The sequence below is a fragment of the Salmo salar genome, chromosome ssa11 (assembly GCF_905237065.1).
Source record: "Salmo salar chromosome ssa11, Ssal_v3.1, whole genome shotgun sequence".
NCBI classification, from domain to species: domain Eukaryota; kingdom Metazoa; phylum Chordata; class Actinopteri; order Salmoniformes; family Salmonidae; genus Salmo; species Salmo salar.
Genome location: NC_059452.1, coordinates 78,492,816 through 78,511,880, shown reverse-complemented (window position 1 = coordinate 78,511,880; position 19,065 = coordinate 78,492,816). Strand labels below are relative to the sequence as shown.

Sequence of the window (19,065 nt, the reverse complement as noted above, 5' to 3'; positions counted from 1 at the left end):
GGCAGTGTGAGGACTCTCTGACGTACCTGATTTGATGTGTTGATGTCTATTCCATTCTTGATGTGGTCAAGAGCCTTGTCAAGGTTCCCTGAACGGGCCGCACGGAGGAAACTGGTGACAGCATCCGCCTGGAGGGAAGGAGAGCACAGACAGAGACAGAGATAGAGACAAAGACAAACAGTAAGAGAAAGAGAGAGAGAAAGAGAGAGAGAGATATAGAGAGAGAAGCGAGAGGGACAGAAATCATTTTTTTTTCTTCATTTAGAATAGATCCCACTGAAATGTCTATTACAGTCTGGTTGTCATTCTTCAAAATCAGCATATTCTACTAAACTACTCACTATTCCACTGTCTGATAGTCAAAAAATGTCTGACAGCACAAACTGGTGAGCCTCCCCCTCACTAAGAGTTTGGTAGCTATCCATAGCAGAGCACACGCTGGCTCCATCCCTGCATGCTGACTGACTGACTTCTGAGGCCTCTGTGAAAGCGATGTGTTCACCTCTGCCACCATGATCAGACAGAAAGGGAGATTGTAACATGGCTGCCTAGTACTGTAGTCCAGCATGAAATCTCTGCCTTGAGGACAGATATTATAATGATTCCATACAGTATGCCTACTCACCTCCACCCACACACTAGTCATATGCAATGATACATATTCTGTAGGAAGTGAATTCTCAAGTAAGATTGCTATATTAAACTGATACAGTATGTCCTTTTTCTTACAGTACGGGATGTCTTGTACAATTTAGACTCGACAGACCTGCGGGTTTATCTTCTCCCATTTCCTTTTTGTATGGTGTATTCTCACAAATTAATGTCCCTCAGATTTGATCAGACAGGCCTAGATCTCTTATATTTGCTTCCCACATAGAATACATTTTCCTCTGCTCTCTACTTCTCTTTCCAATCAATATTCCCCAACGACCTAAATGTACTGTGCCCTTTGCATACCCCGTCTTTCTCTACCTCTATACCACTCCCCTCTCTCTATTCTCTCTCTCTCTCTCTCTCTCTCTCTCTCTCTCTCTCTCTCTCTACCTCTCTCTATATACATCTCTCTCTACCTCTATACCACTCCCCCCTCTCTCTCTCTCTTTCTCTCTACCTCTTTACATCTCTCTATATACATCTCTCTCTACCTCTATACCACTCCCTCTCTCTCTCTCTCTCTCTCTCGCTCTCTCTCTCTACCTCTATACCACTCCCCCTATCTCTTTCTCTCTCTCTACCTCTACATCTCTATATACATCTCTCTCTACCTCTATACCACTCTCCCCTCTCTCTTTCGCTCTCTCTACCTCGATACCACTCCTCTCTCTCTCTCTCTCTCTCTCTCTCTCTCTGCCTCTATACCACTCCCCTCTCTCTCTCTCTCTCTACCTCTAAATCTCTATATACATCTCTCTCTACCTCTATACCACTCCCCCTCTCTCTTTATCTCTTTCTACATCTTTCTATATGCATCTCTCTCTATATATACAGGTGAATTTGGAACTTAAAATTCACCTTAGCCAAATACATTTAAACTCAGTTTTCACAATTCCTGACATTTAATCCTAGTAAAAATTCCCTGTTTTAGGTCAGTTAGGATCACCACTTTATTTTAGAATGTGAAATGTCAGAATGATAGTAGAGAGAATGATTTATTTCAGCTTTTGTTTCTTTCATCACATTCCCAGTGGGTCAGAAGTTTACATACACTCAATTAGTATTTGGTAGCATTGCCTTTAAATTGTTTAACTTGAGTCAAACGTTTCGGGTAGCCTTCCACAAGCTTCCCACAATAAGTCGGGTGAATTTTGGCCCATTCCTCCTGACAGAGCTGGTGTAACTGAGTCAGGTTTGTAGGCCTCCTTGCTCGCACACATGCTTTTTCAGTTCTGCCCACAAATATTGTATAGGATTGAGGTCAGGGCTTTGTGATGGCCACTCCAATACCATGACTTTGTTGTCCTTAAGCCATTTTGCCACAACTTTGGAACTACGCTTGGGGTCATTGTCCATTTGGAAGACCCATTTATGACCAAGCTTTAACTTCCTGACTGTTGTCTTGAGATGTTGCTACAATATATTCACATCATTTTAATTCCTCAGGATGCCATCTATTTTGTGAAGTGCACCAGTCCCTCCTGCAGCAAAGCACCCCCACAACATGATGCTGCCACCCCTGTGCTTCACGGTTGGGATGGTGTTCTTCGGCTTGCAAACATCCCCCTTTTTCCTCCAAACATAACGATGGTCGATATGGACAAACAGTTCTATTTTTGTTTCATCAGACCAGAGGACATTTCTCCAAAAAGTACAATCTTTGTCCCAATTTGCAGTTGCAAACCGTAGTCTGGCTTTTTTATGGTGGTTTTGGAGCAGTGGCTTCTTCCTTGCTAAGCGGCCTTTCAGGTTATGTCGATATAGGACTCCTTTTACTGTGAATATAGATATTGTTGTACCTGTTTCCTCCAGCATCTTCACAAGGTCCTTTGCTGTTGCTCTGGGATTGATTTGCACTTTTTGCACCAAAATATGTTCATCTCTAGGAGACAGAATGCATCTCCTTCCTGAGCAGTATGATGGCTGCGTGGTCCCATGGTATTTACAGTTGTGTACTATTGTTTGTACAGATGAACATGGTACCTTCAGGCATTGGGAAATTGCTCCCAAGGATGTACCAGACTTGTGGAGGTCTATAATATTTTTTCTGAGGTCTTGGCTGATTTCTTTAGATTTTTCCATGATGTCAAGCAAAGAGGCACTGAGTTTGAAGGGAGGCCTTGAAATACATTACATTTCATACATTCTTTTCTCCGTACTGGTCCCCCGTGGGAATCGAACCCACAACCCTGGCATTGCAAACACCATGCTCTACCAACTGAGCAACACGGGACCGTTTGGAAATACATCCACAGGTACACCTCCAATTGACTCAAATGTTGTCAATTAGCCTATCAGAAGCTTCTAATGCCATGAGATCATTTTCTGGAATTTTCCAAGCTGTTTAAAGGCACAGTCAACTTAGTGTATGTAAACTTCTGACCCACTGGAATTGTGATACAGTGAATTATAAGTGAAATAATCTGTCTGTAAACAATTGTTTGAACAATTATTTGTGTCATGCACAAAGTAGGTGTCCTAACCGACTTGCCAAAACTACAGTTTGTTAACAAGACATTTGCGGAGTGGTTGAAAAACGAGTTTTTATGACTCCAACCTAAGTGTATGTAAACTTCCGACTTCAACTGTACCTCTCTCTCTATACCTGTCTCTTTCTCTACCTTTCTCTCTATATACCTCTCTCTTTCTATACCTCTCTCTCTACCTCTCTCTCACCTTGCGGTCTTAACTCTATATTTCTCTCCCTCTCTCCTTTGATCTCCTGCTGTGTGTGATCACAGTGGGAAGCGGTGTAAGCTGCTCTTTTTCCCCGCTCCCTCTCTCCCTCAGCAATGTATGGCTGATGTATCCAGGCTGAGGTCTCGCCAGCCTAATGCTAACACCGTGTGTGTATTTGTATTCAGTCTCAGGATATGTGTTAGATAAGCTGTTAATACCAAGATATCATTCCTCTCCCTCACACAAAAGCTATGCATCACGCACACGAGTGCTGAAAAAAATCTCTGATTCATGTCAAACAGGAAGTATAAATATATATTGGATTCATATCTAATACACATGAACAGCACCAGTTCCACCTTTGTAGGGATCCCTGTAATATTTCTATATTATTTCATTTTGACCCACAGTAACTAAGGGATATCCTGAGAGGTATATGATCGATGTATTTTTCACCTTGTCTGTCTCAGTTGCCTTCTCATGTTAGACCCCACCCTCTTTTCTGTGAGTTGACGGAGGACATTTGGAAGACTGTCGTCATGGAGTCAATGTTCCCCTGTAAGAAACCAATATTATACTACTTGTATGATGTTTTCACGTGCGAAGCCTCATGCTGCAGCTCTGAGTTCCTGCGCCAACTTGTCAGCGAGTGTTGAGCATGTTTATGCTCCTATTCTCGTTCTGCGGCCTTCGGCCATTTTGTTCTAGGATTTCACAGCTGTTTGTTGACACGTTGGATACAGTGGGCCATATGTGAGCAGAATACTGAGGAAAAGGGCTCCAGCCACCTCCTCCCCCTCAGTCAGTCTCGGAAATGGATTGATAAGTGCATCTATGATCTTCAATGTGTGTTTCTTAACTTGATTGTCTGAGGATAGAGGTGGTCGATCAACATTCTTGATTGTGCTTGATTGTGCGCGTGTGTGTGTGTGTGTGTGTGTGTGTGTGTGTGTGTGTGTGTGTGTGTGTGTGTGTGTGTGTGTGTGTGTGTGTGTGTGTCCTATCCTATGTTTTCATATCTTCCAAGAAATGGAAATGACTGCAGAACATCTTTGAAATGACATTTTATGTCAGCTTGTCCTCCCTCTCTCTCCATCCCCCATTCCATCCCTCTCTCCCTCTGTCTGTAATATGTGGTCAATTTAAAGCAATGCATCCCAGCTCTGTCTATTCATTTGTAATCGTCATGTGAAGTCAATGCGTCAATTGTATCCAGTAATCAGATCCTCAAGCCAAACATGGTGATTTACACTCAGCATGCCCCCTTCCCATCACTCACGTTCCCCCCGCCCTCTTTCTCTTTATCTCATTATCCTTCTTGCACTCTCTCTCTTCCTCCCTCTCCAGATCCCCTCTTCTCCCCTTGCATGGCCGGCTCCCCGCCTCATTCTCTCACACCCTCCGTCTGGTGCGTGTTCATCTCGCTCTTCCCTCCCTCCTTCTCCCCCTTCCTTCCCTCATATCAGTGTGTGTATCTGTCCCTCTCGAGTCATATTGATGTCATGCTGTGTAATCATGGCATGCTGCAGTATGGTGTGACATACATGTGTCACAAGCATTCCTTCATTGACACGGCCAGTGGAAGAGAGGAGGGTTGAGAGATCAGAGAGAGAAGAAATGAAAGCCTTTAATCTCATATCTGTGGAGGAATCTAATACTGTATCATATCGCTGTGTTTATCTGCTTGCTTCTCTCCAGATTACTAAACTCCTAGAGGACAGGCGCACTCAGCGCTATCACAGTGCTCTGTAGTGTATGGCTGAGGCTGTGTGTGTGCATGTGTAGGCTATACACGTGCAGTACATAAAACCTGTCTACTCTCCCAAGGCCATTTCTTCTAAAAGCTACATTTGTTTCCAGAGGGTGTGTGCATATACAGGCCTCTACTGGATTGTAATGGATTACGTCCATTTGGAAGGGGAAAAAATGATGTGATTCAAGGTGAGTGGATGGAAAGACGTGTACACTGCAGTGAGTGGGGTTCTTAAAAGAAATAAAGATATCTTACCCTAAAAGGACCAGTCAATGTCAGATATTGATACATTCTTCACTTTTACTCAAACACACTCATACATATTATAGACAGACATAAAAACACACAGAGTGGTAGACAGGACAGCACACACTCATAAACAGTTCATAAACAGTTCATAAACAGTTCATAAACAGTTCATAAACAGTTCATTAACAGACATCCAGAGTTGCCACGTACGGTGAAGAATGCACACATGTGCACCAATAAAGACACCACGTTACTCTTGCAAACTCACAGTCACAAATATTGTCCACCAAACACACAAAGACAAAAATGTACTACATACAAGTAGGTAAAGAGAGGAAAGCGGTGAAAATAGATACACGGTATTGCAAAACACCACCAAACCTAATTTCACTGACTTGCCACATCACAACGACGACAGCACAGAAGTCGTACAGAGAGCTCAAGAAGCCACGAGGGGAAGATCCCCAAGGATATGCAAGGACATAAACCACGGCTATATAGAGCTGCCATAGAGACATGTAGAGAGAAAGTGTTGAAGTACACGGCATGTGTTTCAGATGATATTTACTCTGTAGTCATAGTACCATATTCCCAGGGCTCGACTGGTCGACCTCTCAGAGCTCACACTACTGTCCTGATGGCCAAGCCGGCGCTGAACCACATGATCCTAGAAGACACATCAACACGAAGACAAGGCCTGTTAATGTGACACAGATACGGTATGCAGACGCACACATGCAGACCGCACGGCAGACTACATATTAGTCTTGAAGTCAGTAGACGAGGTCAAAGCCTGTTACTGTAATGTGATTTACTGACAAACACAAACACACACGCATAAGAACTAACACACCCATAAACCCAAGTTTAAAGTACAAATGCACCATACTGGCCGACACAATGGAGTCTGAGGACATATAGACGAAGCGTGTATGGAAAGATAAATAAACACACACATACATCCTTGTGCATCTAAATCTAAAGGATGAAAGTGCGTACTCTTTGTACTCAAATTGTGTGGATATAAAAGGCAAACGCTTCCAAATACAGTGTAAAGTACACACACACACACACACACACACACACACACACACACACACACACACACACACACACACACACACACACACACACACACACACACACACACACACACACACACACACACACACACACAATCCTAGAACAAGACCACCTGTTACATAACACAAACACAAATAAAGACACGTATACACAATTCCTAAGCTTGGAAGACTCCCTACAACAAGGCACAAAGCCTGCTAACGTAATCCATCCACCTTAGCAAAGAAAAAAACGCACAACCGAAACAGTCCCAAATACAAATATGCAGCCACATAAAGGGTGGCTTTAGAAGGAAATTCATGCACAGAAAGGCAAGTAGCCTAAGATGAGCATGAAAATAAGCAAACACTGGGATACCCCTGATGCGGCATATCCAATGGACTAGGACTACAACAGCACACACATATGACACACACCATCAAAACAGGACGGTTACTAATAAGAGGAAAATGGCGGCTCCAGCTCCAATATGGAGCTGGAGCAGACACCACAGACACCACAGACACCACAGACACCACAGACAAGGAAGACCGGAGCTCTGCTCTACTATGCCACAGCCAACCAAGTGAAAACCGAGCCAAACACACAAGGAGACTGCACGCTAACACTCATTTCAACTAAAAGACTAAACACTAAACACACACAGCCACATTTGAGCCAAAACACACGAATGCAAAAACAAAGTGCTATATCCAAATAAAAGCTATGCTACAATAAATCAACAGAAAGTATGCCTTCCGCAAAACACACCATGGCAAAAAAAAGACAACTGCAATTCCACACTTATTAAACACATTACATTCAAAGACAAATTAAACACATTACATTCAAAGACAAAATATTCGAAAAAACGTAAATATAGACATTATGAGCAATAAGCTCCATGACATATAATCACAGGTGGGTAACTGAAGAAGAGGAGAGGATGGAAAATGAGATGATACAGAAACTGGAATACGATTTTGTATACTGTAAATACATTTGGTAATTGTAGCTGTTTCTATAACGTAAGTGTCATTATTTATTTTTCTAAAAGTGAGAGTCATGCGTTTCCTTGGCCAGTCGTTGGAGCCGGTCCAGTGTGGAGCGTCCCCACTGCTATACAAGATCCCCTGGGGGAGTCAAAACTATCCATTCAGCAAGCTTAGCCCACTAATCATAACAGTCAAGTTTATAGGGAAAGTTCAGCAATTTGATAGCGGGAAACACTGTCTCGGTCTGGGATGACAAAACTCATTGACTGAAGAGTGGTCAGAAGTCATTACTGTAGTGACAGCCCCTGTCACTGGTGATTTACATCCAGAAACGTGTCCTCACGTCACTTAGAAATAATTATTTAATTCAACTTAGAGCTCCACTTTATATTTAAAATTCAGGTACTGTACACTCTCAGAACAAAGGGTACAGTTAGGGCACAGTATTGTTCCCTGGGGTACTAACATATCAAAATACCTATAATGTACCTTCAGAGGTACACATGATTTCACATGGCATAGTTCGGTACCTTTTAGGGTAAATGTGCAAATCATTTACTATAACGGTACATTTTTGTACCCAATATTTTGAAAGGTACAATCATTGGAGGCATAGCTCAGTGGGGGTGTGGCTTTCAGTTAGTTCTGTACCAGTTTAAGTGGTCTATGGTTATTTTTGTTCAAGTTTGAGCATTTACGCTGCCAGTTCTGAAGTCTTTATAAAAGCTTACATAAGAGCATGTGACAATAAAGTGCTGTAATTAATATTGTAGCGACCCAAATCTGAGCGACCTTGTCAAGAGGTATGGACCTCTTGGCGTAATGGTTAAGCTGTTAGCTTGGGTCTAAGTTCGAGTCCTGGTCGGGGCTGCCCCTGAATTGGGAAGAAGAAGTGGGAAGGTGAAGAGGCGTGTACACGAGGGACTTGGTATAGAGAAGAGGTACATTTTTGCCACATAAAAGGAAAAAACTGCTTTGTCAATGTGGTAGTACCCTAAAAAGGAAAATGTGTACATTTTGGCTCAAACTGCAAGGGCACAATTATATACCTATAACAAATGGTACAATGGACGTGCCTTACAGGGCAAGCGTAATAAGCGCTTGTACCTCTTTAAGTACAATTCCATACCTTTATTTCTGAGAGTGTAGAATTAGTTAAGAAAAGGTATGAGATAAATAGATTGACTTACAGGATCTCAGACAGATCTTTTATATGTATTTCTATCACAGCTGACATGTTGTCAGCAAATTTTCAACTGGAGAAAAAAAACGGAAACTGAGAGCAGCCTTCTAGGATCACATGGTTTAGAGAAGATCACAGACAGCAGTGAACATGTCTTTGGAATGGAGTAACACAGAGGTAAATGCCTGGTTATCAGGTCAAGAATTCGGATAGCGTTGAATAGATGGACATACTTCAGCTTCTCTCAGCTCAGTTCCACTTACACAGCAGAGAGAGTGGGACAGGCAGGCAGAGAGACAAAGCATTTAGGGCAGAGGCCACTGCACCTCAATCTCCACAGAAAAGAGCAGAGTGGAGAGGGCAAGCCAATTAGAGAATCAACCAAACCCATAATTATTTAAGGATGAGAGGCTTGTAGCTGGAGGTACTGTACTGTTCTTGACTGGGATTTGTTACAGTTTATGATTGATGTATAGTAGTAGTAGGTTGTCCCTGCTCCAACCCAGGTCTGGCACATTTGGCAGAAACTGTGAAAGCTGTGAATGTTCTGACATGTAGTAACATGCATGCACACATTCACACACAAAGACCTTCCCCTGAAGACACCTACTGTATACCAACACAGGCACACATAAAAACACAACAAATAGCCACACAGACGTCCATCGGATCACAGTAATGAACCCTCCTGGGTTTACTTAAAGACACACACACACACACACACACACACACACACACACACACACACACACACACACACACACACACACACACACACACACACACACACACACACACACACACACACACACACACACACACAGTATGCTGAGGCTCAGTTAGCAGTAGACTGGGCAATGGGGTTTTGAGTGGTGGCAGTCTCACAGGTCCCTGGACAGTCAGGATTAGCTACAGCACAGAAGCCAATTGGAGCTCAGCAGTAGGAGGAAACAGAGATACACTCTGCTAAAACAATTGCTGGATCTGGAAGGTCATTGTGCACCGTTATAAATACACTAGACTCCATCTATAATTATCAGCACTATTCTTATCATCTCTGGTCTGGTTCCTCCAGTCATTCTTCACTCCTTCCATTCAGCACATTTCTATTTCCTTTCATCATGAGACTTCTAATTGAAAAGCATCCCCTAGGAGGTAATAGTTTCCTTTCTACATCTCTCTCCATCCCTATGCTGGTAAATCTGGCGTTGAGATGAGTATTTTCTGCAAATGGTGTGCTATGTTGTGTAGAGATAGATTAACCTCTGATTTGTTACTTCCTACATTTTTTGTTTTGGGAGCAAATTTTCCTGAAAGCATTGCATCCCATCTGCATGACTGGCAAGATGGAGTCATGGCCTAGAGAATGAGAAATCAATAACTAGCCCAGGAGGCGCTCAAGAGTGGGAGTTGATCAAATATTGATAGACAGCAAGAGTATCAGAGGGCACGTACGTGTGTTGGAATGAGGCACTCGAACACACAGACACACACACACACACGGTCATACATATGCACTTACACGGACGGACACACTCACACGCTGTACACACACAGACTTCCATATGTTCCCTTTCCGTATTCCAACTATTTGAACATGAAGAGGAGCATGCCAAAAAGCCACAAAATGACTCCCTTCTCATGAATAAGTAATGAGCCACATCCAAATAAGGAGCTTCCTGTTGTCTCTTCTCCCTCGTGCTAAAACGGAGGCCCTGAAATATTTATAGTCTCTGTCAGGCCACTGCCTCTGCACACCATTACAATCAAAGCATAGTTACTTTTTTTAATCTCTCACTCTATTTCTCTCTCTGTCTTAACACACTCAAATGCATGCACATAGTGTGTACTACTGTTCACATATTACATGGTGCCTATAAAGACATATATACAGATGAATAATGCCAATAGACACACACAAATACACAAGCATTTCTCACAGCAGGAAAATAGTCCTGCAGCTACAGGAAATGTGAATTATTAGAGGAAATGTGAATTGTTATGTGAATTATAATTAATGAAAATGTTTGTAGGGGTTGATATATTTTTAGTGAGGGCAAATCAAATCTGACATTTTAAAATGTACAAAAAATTGATCGACCCCTACATTAATTATAATCCACATAATAATTCACATTTCCTGTTGATGCAGGATTATTTTCCTGCTGTAGCAAACTGGCTCAAATTAAGATCCTACATCTGTACCCATGTCTAGTTACTGTGCACTGTATAAATCAAAACCATTGTTTTCTCTCAGCTCCCCTAACTTCCACTCAGACTGTATCAGATTCCCTCTCCCTCTTTAACCATCCCATATTCCCCTAATGGCTTCATGGAAGAAACCTGCAGATCACATTCCTTCTCTCTCCGCTTTATCACTCTGTCTCCTTCCATCTCTCTCCCTCTCTCTATGAGGGGCTGCAGCTGTCATTCAAGACCCTAGAACTGGGGGAGTTCATGACAGTTTGGAAGAAGGCGATGCACACAGCATGTGTCTAGGTGTCGCAAGTGCGCTCTCTGGAAGGGGCGAAGTCAACGAGGTGGGCCGAGTTGCTTCCCCAAAAGACTTCTGGTGGTCTCTGTACAAGCTGCCAATTGATAAACGGACAGGTGACCTCCAATGGAGGATCATACATAGGGCGATAGCCACCAATAGTCATCCGGTCCACCTGGATCCTAGCATTGTCCTAGCTCATCTCTTAATGCAATGTCCAAGACTGATAGGGCTGTTTACGCTACCAACCAGCTGGTTTTCGGCCTTGGGGTTGGGTTTCTCTTCCAGGCTTTTCATTGTAGGGCCGAAATATAGTTTCAGTAATAGCGACCTGGTACTTTGTATTTGTTATGGATGCCTATTAGCTGTTGCCAAGGAACCATCTACTCTTCCTGGGGTCCAGCAAAATTAAGGTGGTTATACAATTTTTTAAACATTACGAGACATTCACAACAGCTTCCACAACACATTAAGTGTGTGCCCTCAGGCCCCTACTCTACTACCACATATCTACAACACAAAATCCATGTGTACGTGTGTGTATAGTGTTTATGTTATCGTGTGTGTGTGTATGCATGTGTCTGTGCCTATGTTTGTATTGCTTCACAGTCCCCACTGTTCCATAAGGTGTATTTTTATCTGTTTTCAATTCTGATTCTACTGCTTGCATCAGTTACCTTTTACATTTACATTTACGTCATTTAGCAGACGCTCTTATCCAGAGCGACTTACAAATTGGTGCATTCACCTTATGATATCTAGTGGAACAACCACTTTACAATAGTACATCTATATATATTTTTTGGGGGGGGTTAGAATGATTACCTGATGTGGAATATAGTTCTATGTAGTCATGGCTCTATGTAATGTAATGTAATAATTCTGCTTTGAAAGTTGATAAACTTGTAATCTCGCTTTTGAGAAAATGGCCTTTGAATGTTTTAGTACCTACCGGAGAGCTCTTCTTTGTCTACAACCATTCAGTATCGTTCACACCCTCTAAAGCTTTATCCCCACCCATCTCTTTAAGGGTTGATCCGAGCGGTCTGTCCTAACAACAGCAGTTAAGCACCCAAGTTAACGCTGGCTAGCTACTTCCAGACACAAATGAGAGAACAGCTCACTGACCATTGTTTTTATGTTATCCAGAGCGTTGGTTACTGCAACTGTGCTGCTGGCAACAATTTACGCTTTTTTGGCAACGTTTACTGACACCGGCCCTATTGAGCGTTTGTAAATTCGTCAGTTATTCTGTGCTCCGGCACACTCAGACGAGAGTGCTCTGAAATTGGAGTAGATAGACGTAGCTGGTAAACTCGCTCTGGCTATCAACAGTTGTCGCAGTGACATTCTATTGAAATGGTTACTTGCATAGTGTAGTCTTTTGTTGAGACATGTAGCTAGCTAACAGTAGCTAGGTAAATAATGAACCATAATCCGAACTCATGACATTAATACCCTGCATGAATCTGCAGGTAGCTAACCAACCAGGTTCAACGTTCGCTAGCTAACATTAGGCTATATATAGCAAAGCGTTGTGCTCTGTTAATGATGAGGGGGATCTGGAGCTTTCCTTTTAACCTGTTGGGGGTAGGGGGCAGTATTTGCACGGCCGGATAAAAAACGTACCCGATTTAATCTGGTTATTACTACTGCCCAGAAACTAGAATATGCATATAATTATTGGCTTTGGATAGAAAACACCCTAAAGTTTCTAAAACTGTTTGAATGGTGTCTGTGAGTATAACAGAACTCATATGGCAGGCAAAAACCTGAGAAGATTCCTTACAGGAAGTGACCTGTCTGACAAGTTCTTGTTCTTCTTGGCTCTGTTTATTGAAAACTGAGGATCTTTGCTGTAACGTGACACTTCCTACGGCTCCCATAGGCTCTCAGAAGGCGGGAAAAAGCTGAATGATGTAATTCCAGCCACTGGCTGAAAAACATTAGCGCTTTTGGTAAGTGCTCTATCAGAGGACAATGGGACGGAGGCGCGTGCACGAGTCGACCCCATGTTTTTATTTTCTCTCTCTTTGAACGTAAACACGCTTTCCCGGTTGGAATATTATCGCTTTTTTACGAGAAAAATGGCATAAAAATTGATTTTAAACAGCGGTTGACATGCTTCGAAGTACGGTAATGGAATATTTAGAAATGTTTTGTCACGAAATGCGTCGTGCGCGTCACCCTTCTTTACCATTCGGATAGTGTCTTGAACGCACAAACAAAACAGAGGATATTTGAACATAACCATGGATTATTTTGAACCAAACCAACATTTGTTGTTGAAGTAGAAGTCCTGGGAGTGCATTCTGACGAAGAACAGCAAAGGTAATAACATTTTTCTTATAGTAAATCTGACTTTGGTAAGGGCTAAACTTGGTGGGTGTCTAAATAGCTAGCCCTGTGATGCCGGGCTATCTACTTAGAATATTGCAAAATGTGCTTTCACCGAAAAGCTATTTTAAAATCGGACATAGCGAGTGCATAGAGGAGTTCTGTATCTATAATTCTTAAAATAATTGTTATGTTTTTTGTGAACGTTTATCATGAGTAATTTAGTAAATTCACCGGAAGTATGCTAGTTCTGAATGTCACATGCTAATGTAAAAAGCTGGTTTTTGATATAAATATGAACTTGATTGAACAAAACATGCATGTATTGTATAACATAATGTCCTAGGGTTGTCATCTGATGAAGATCATCAAAGGTTAGTGCTGCATTTAGCTGTGGTTTGGGTTTACGTGACATTATATGCTAGCTTGAAAAATGGGTGTCTGATTATTTCTGGCTGGGTACTCTGCTGACATAATCTAATGTTTTGCTTTCGTTGTAAAGCCTTTTTGAAATCGGACAGTGTGGTTAGATTAACGAGAGTCTTGTCTTTAAAATGGTGTAAAATAGTCATATGTTTGAGAAATTGAAGTAATAGCATTTCTAAGGTATTTGAATAACGCGCCACGGATTCAACTGGCTGTTGAGTAGGTGGGACGATTTCGTCCCGCCGACCCTAGAGAGGTTAAACCCTTTTAACCTTGTTTTTCTTAAAGGCTGGTACACATGAGCTCGACGTCTGAGGGCTGAATGTTGATGTGATGTCCTGCAGTGTTTTCCATTAGAGCCGGCCATTGGCTAATCAGGCGGTTACAGACTCATTTTCAGCCGGCTACTTTTTCCACTTCATATTAACGAGGCAACTTTTAATTTAAAAGTTTCAATTTGCTAGTCTGTCATGCCCTCTACCTCTAGAATGAACGATATGCATCTTACAGCAATCCATTGATAGGATAGGTGCCAGACAAAGCGAGTGATGACAGGGAAATGCAGTCTGCCGTCTGTCCCGCCTCCTGGTACAAATTAATAAAAGTTAAAATGTCTTTAGTCAATAAGTATTCAACCCCTTTGTTATGGCAGGCATAAATAACTTCAGGAGTAAAAATGTGGCAAAAATTGCATAATAAGTTGCATGGATTCATTCAGTGTTCAATAATAGTGGTTAACATGATTTTTGAATAACTACCCCATCTCTATACCCCCCCCCACCCACCCACACACACACACACACACACACACACACACACACACACACACACACACACACACACACACACACACACACACACACACACACACACACACACACACACACACACACACACACACACACGTCCATCTGTATAATAAGGTCCCTCAATAGAGTAGTGAATTTCAAGCAGATTTAACCACAAAGACCAGGGAGGTTTTTCCATGCCTTTCAAAGAACGGCACCAATTGGTAGATGTGTTTGGACCCACTACTCATTCAAGGGGTTTTCACATTGTAGAATAATAGTGAAGACATCACAACTATGAAATAACACATATGGAATGATGTAGTAACCAAAAAAAGTGTTAAACAAATCAAAATATATTTAAGATTTTAGATTCTTCAAAGTAGCCATCCCTTGCCTTGATGACAGCTTTGTACACTCTTGACATTCTCAACCAGCTTCACCTGGAATGCTTTTCCAACAGTCTTGAAGGTGTACCCACATATGCTGAGCACTTGTTGGCTGCTTTTCCTTCACTCTGCGGTCCAACTCATCCCAAACCATCTCAATTGGGTTGAGATTGGTTTTTGTGGAGGCCAGGTAATCTGATGCAGCACTCCATCTCTCTCCTTCTTGGTCAAATAGCCCTTACAAAGCCTGGAGGTATGTTGGGTCATTGTCCTGTTGAAAAACAAATTATAGTCCCACTAAGCTCAAACCAGATGGGATGGCGTATCGCTGCAGAATCCTGTGATAGTCATGCTGGTTAAGTGTGCTTTGAACTCTAAACAAATCACCAACAGTGTCACCAGCAAAGCACCCACACACCATCACACCTCCTCCTCCATGCTTCACGGTGGGAACCACACACGCGGAGATCATCCGTTCACCTACTCTGCGTCTCACAAAGACACAGAGGTTGGAACCAAAAATCTAACATTTGGACTCATCAGACCAAAGGACAGATTTCCATCGGTCTAATGTTCATTGCTCGTAATTCACACAGTCTCCTCTGAAAAGTTGATGTTGAGATGTGTCTGTTATTTCAACTCTCTGAAGCATTTATTTGGTCTGCAATTTCTGAGGCTGGTAACTCTCATGAAGTTATCCTCTGCAGCAGAAGTAACTCTGGGTCTTCCTTTCCTGTGGAGGTCCTCATGAGAGCCAGTTTTATCATAACACTTGATGGTTTTTGCGACTGCACAAGAAAAGTTCAAAGACCTTCATGTAATGATGGACTGTCATTTCTAGTTGCTTATTTGAGCTGTTCTTGCCATAATATGGACTTGGTCTTTTAGCAAATAGGGATATCTTCTTTATACCACCCCTACCTTGTCACAACACAACTGACTGGCTAAAATGCATTGAGAAGGAAAGAAATTCTACAAAATAACTTTTAACTAGGCACACCTGTTAATTGAAATGCATTCCAGGTGACTACCTCATGAAGCTGGTTGAGAGAATGCTAAAAGTGTGCAAAGCTGTCATCAAGGCAAAGGGTGGCTACTTTGAAGAATCTCAAATATATTTTGATTTGTTTAACACTTTTTTGGTTGCTACATGTGTTATTTCATAGTTTTGATGTCTTTACTATTATTCTACAATGTAGAAAATAGTCAAAATAAAGAAAAACCCTTGAATGAGTAGGTGTGTCCAAAACTTTGACTGGTACTGTATATATTTAATTTAAAAAAGCAGACACTGATCCCTTTGAGCATGGTGCTACTGTAGGTGCACACGTGAATTAAAGGGTTTCTAATTTCTCAGATTGTTTCCCAGATTTCAAAAGTGGTCTCCTTATGTGTTAAAGCATTGTTGTGGACTTCCAATTTAGTTGTATTTCTATTAAAAAAAGAGGGTTTTTTAAAGTAAAAACCTGAAAAAAACTGGGATAAACCGAAACCTTCAAAAACAAAATGGACAAAACGGAATTTGGGAAAGAACAAAACAGAATCAGACAAAAAAATGTTCTGTATTTTATAAGGCCATACCTAATGATAATTTTTTATTAAAATCAGAAAGATATAATACTTAAGACTGACTTATCTTTCAAGATAATGTAGGTAATTTACTTAAATGTTCTGTTTTAATAAAATATCTAAATTGTGACAATTGAGATCTTGCAGTAAAACTGTAAATAAGATTAATCTCAAGAGAAGACAGGTTAAATGTTCAAAAAGGTTTTATGTTCTCTTACTTAAAAAAAGTCCTGATAATATATCCCTGGAACTAGATGTTATCCAAAACAAGTAACAATACACTGTCATACATTTTCAGTCATTTAAATTGTAAAGTCATGTCTTTCTACACAATAACACACAAAAAAAAATCCAATCTGGGAGGTAAACTCGATCAAGTATTTAATAATTTCGCTGTGTATTTCAGATGGAACCAAGTCATTAGAATGTACTAGAGGCCACCACAATAGAGCTCCTTCAGCAAAAACATGATATCCCCCCACTCCAGGGGCACCTGGCTGGCTACTTTTCTATTTGGCTGGCTACTCTTATGTTCTTGTGGAAAACACTGGTACTGCAGTATGGGGTGTTGATCAAATAAAAGGGATTTTAAAATTCAACTTCTCTCTGCTCTTCTCCTGGTGAGCAGCGCCAGTGCTTCTCATTCTCACTACATTACAGCAGTCTGAGTTCCACATCAACGTTCATATTTTTTGTGACCCCTTCTCTCCCTCTACCTCAGTCTATGCCACTCCCTGTCTCTCTCCCTTTCACTCTCTATATTTCCTTCTTCTCTCTCCCCATTTTTCCTTTCCCCCTCCTATTCTCCTCTACCCCACCCCCTGTTTCTCCCCCTCCCTGACTCTTTCTGACCCTACCCATCTCCCTTACTCTCCATATCTCTCTCTCTCTTCCCCTATCTCCCCGCTCCTTCTCTCTCCATTTCCTTTCAATATTCATGAGTACTGCAGGAGCTTCGGTCGCTGAGCATGCTGGGTAGAGCTCCTTTGAGTCTCTTTATGACATCACTCTATGTCGATGCTTGGCTCCCTCACCTCTCTGGCGATTAGTGCAGGGCATGATCCAGCATTTCAGTACATAGCTTATCTTCGCTGACAGATACTACACAAACCCTGGGCTTTGTCTCCTTTATAATGGCTACATGTGAAATTATGGCAATTCAACAAATATCTTAGAATCCTCCTCTGTTTATAGGCAAAGGTAAAATAACACAAGGCCATAAAAAAATGTGATATTGTGTGCAGCTGTGTATATACTCTGGCGCACTGTAATAGAAAAACACTATAAAATGTAATGTGCATGTAGTCTGTCGGCTCTAAAGTAAGACTGGTTAAGCTGTGCTGGAGCAGGTGCTAGGAGTAGAGGAGATGGAGTCTGTGTCGCCTCTAAAGTAAGACTGGTTAAGCTGTGCTGGAGCAGGTGCTAGGAGTAGAGGAGATGGAGTCTGTGTGTCTGAGAGTCGCGTGGCAGCAGGTCCTACGGAGCACTCAGCACCACACGGTCAATGACTCCACCAGCTCCCACAGGGTCAACACATCATCACCGTGACAGGCAGAAGAGAGAGAGTGAGAGAGGGAGGTAAAGAGAAAATATATGAAGGGGGAGTTATACAGTTGGAGATGGGGGAGAATGGGAAAGAGAGAGGTAGAGGTTAGGTGCAATAGCTAACGACAGAAGAGGAAACTAAAGGAGAGGAAAATAGGAGAGGGAGAGGGCAGAAAGAAAATAAATAGATGGAAGGTAGCCTAGCGGTTAAGAGCATTGGGATAGTAACTGAAAGGTCGCTGGTTTGAGTCCCCAAGCCGACTAGGTGAGACGTTTGTTGATGTGCTTTTGAGCAAGGCACTTAACCCTAATTGCTCCCGTAAATCGCTCTGGATTAGAGTGTTTTATTTTATAATTTTTTTTGTGTTGGATCAGCTTAATATTGCGGAAAGATTTTTGCTTCCATCAATGTAATTGTCTGCATCATTTCCAATCACCCATTTCTTTTTTGGGTTAATATATATCCATATACATACACGTACATACCCATACATATACATATTCATACATAAACATTCATACATATACACATATATACATACATACACACACATACCTATATACATAAACATTCATACATATACACATATATACATACATACACACACACACATACCTATATACATACTTTTTTTTAGAATATACCTTTATTATTCCCAGAAAACCCTACCACCCATCCCAAATTGGAGTAAACTAATAAACAATAACACTTAGGCTTCTATAAGAGTGTTTGCTAAATGGCTAAAATGTAGAGAGGAACTTTTGATGTGTAGATGAAAGGGGCAGAGGACGCAAGGTCATTTCTTAAATACAAACTAAAGAGGACAGCCAGGGCCAATTGTGACTTTCCTTATATAAATGAAATTGGGACAAGTTATAATAAGGTTTCTTTCTTTGCCATCATTGGGAGTGGGAACAACTACACTCACTTATCTCTGCCAG

At 41.6% G+C, this 19,065-nt stretch overlaps 1 protein-coding gene across 9 annotated transcripts in view; it reads right to left on the bottom strand.

Moving 5' to 3' along the window:
- The window catches only part of LOC106563328 (ankyrin-1), an 82,479-nt gene that overhangs the window by 37,014 nt on the left and 26,400 nt on the right, over nucleotides 1–19,065 (bottom strand). For all 9 annotated transcript variants that reach the window (XR_006757642.1, XR_006757647.1, XR_006757645.1 and 6 more), the window contains exon 2: nucleotides 27–128. Coding sequence is in view for 2 of the 9 variants with exons in the window: in XM_045689959.1 (XP_045545915.1) it covers nucleotides 27–128 (102 nt within the window). In the remaining 7 variants the exon portion in view is untranslated. The remainder of the gene's footprint in view (nucleotides 1–26; nucleotides 129–19,065) is intronic.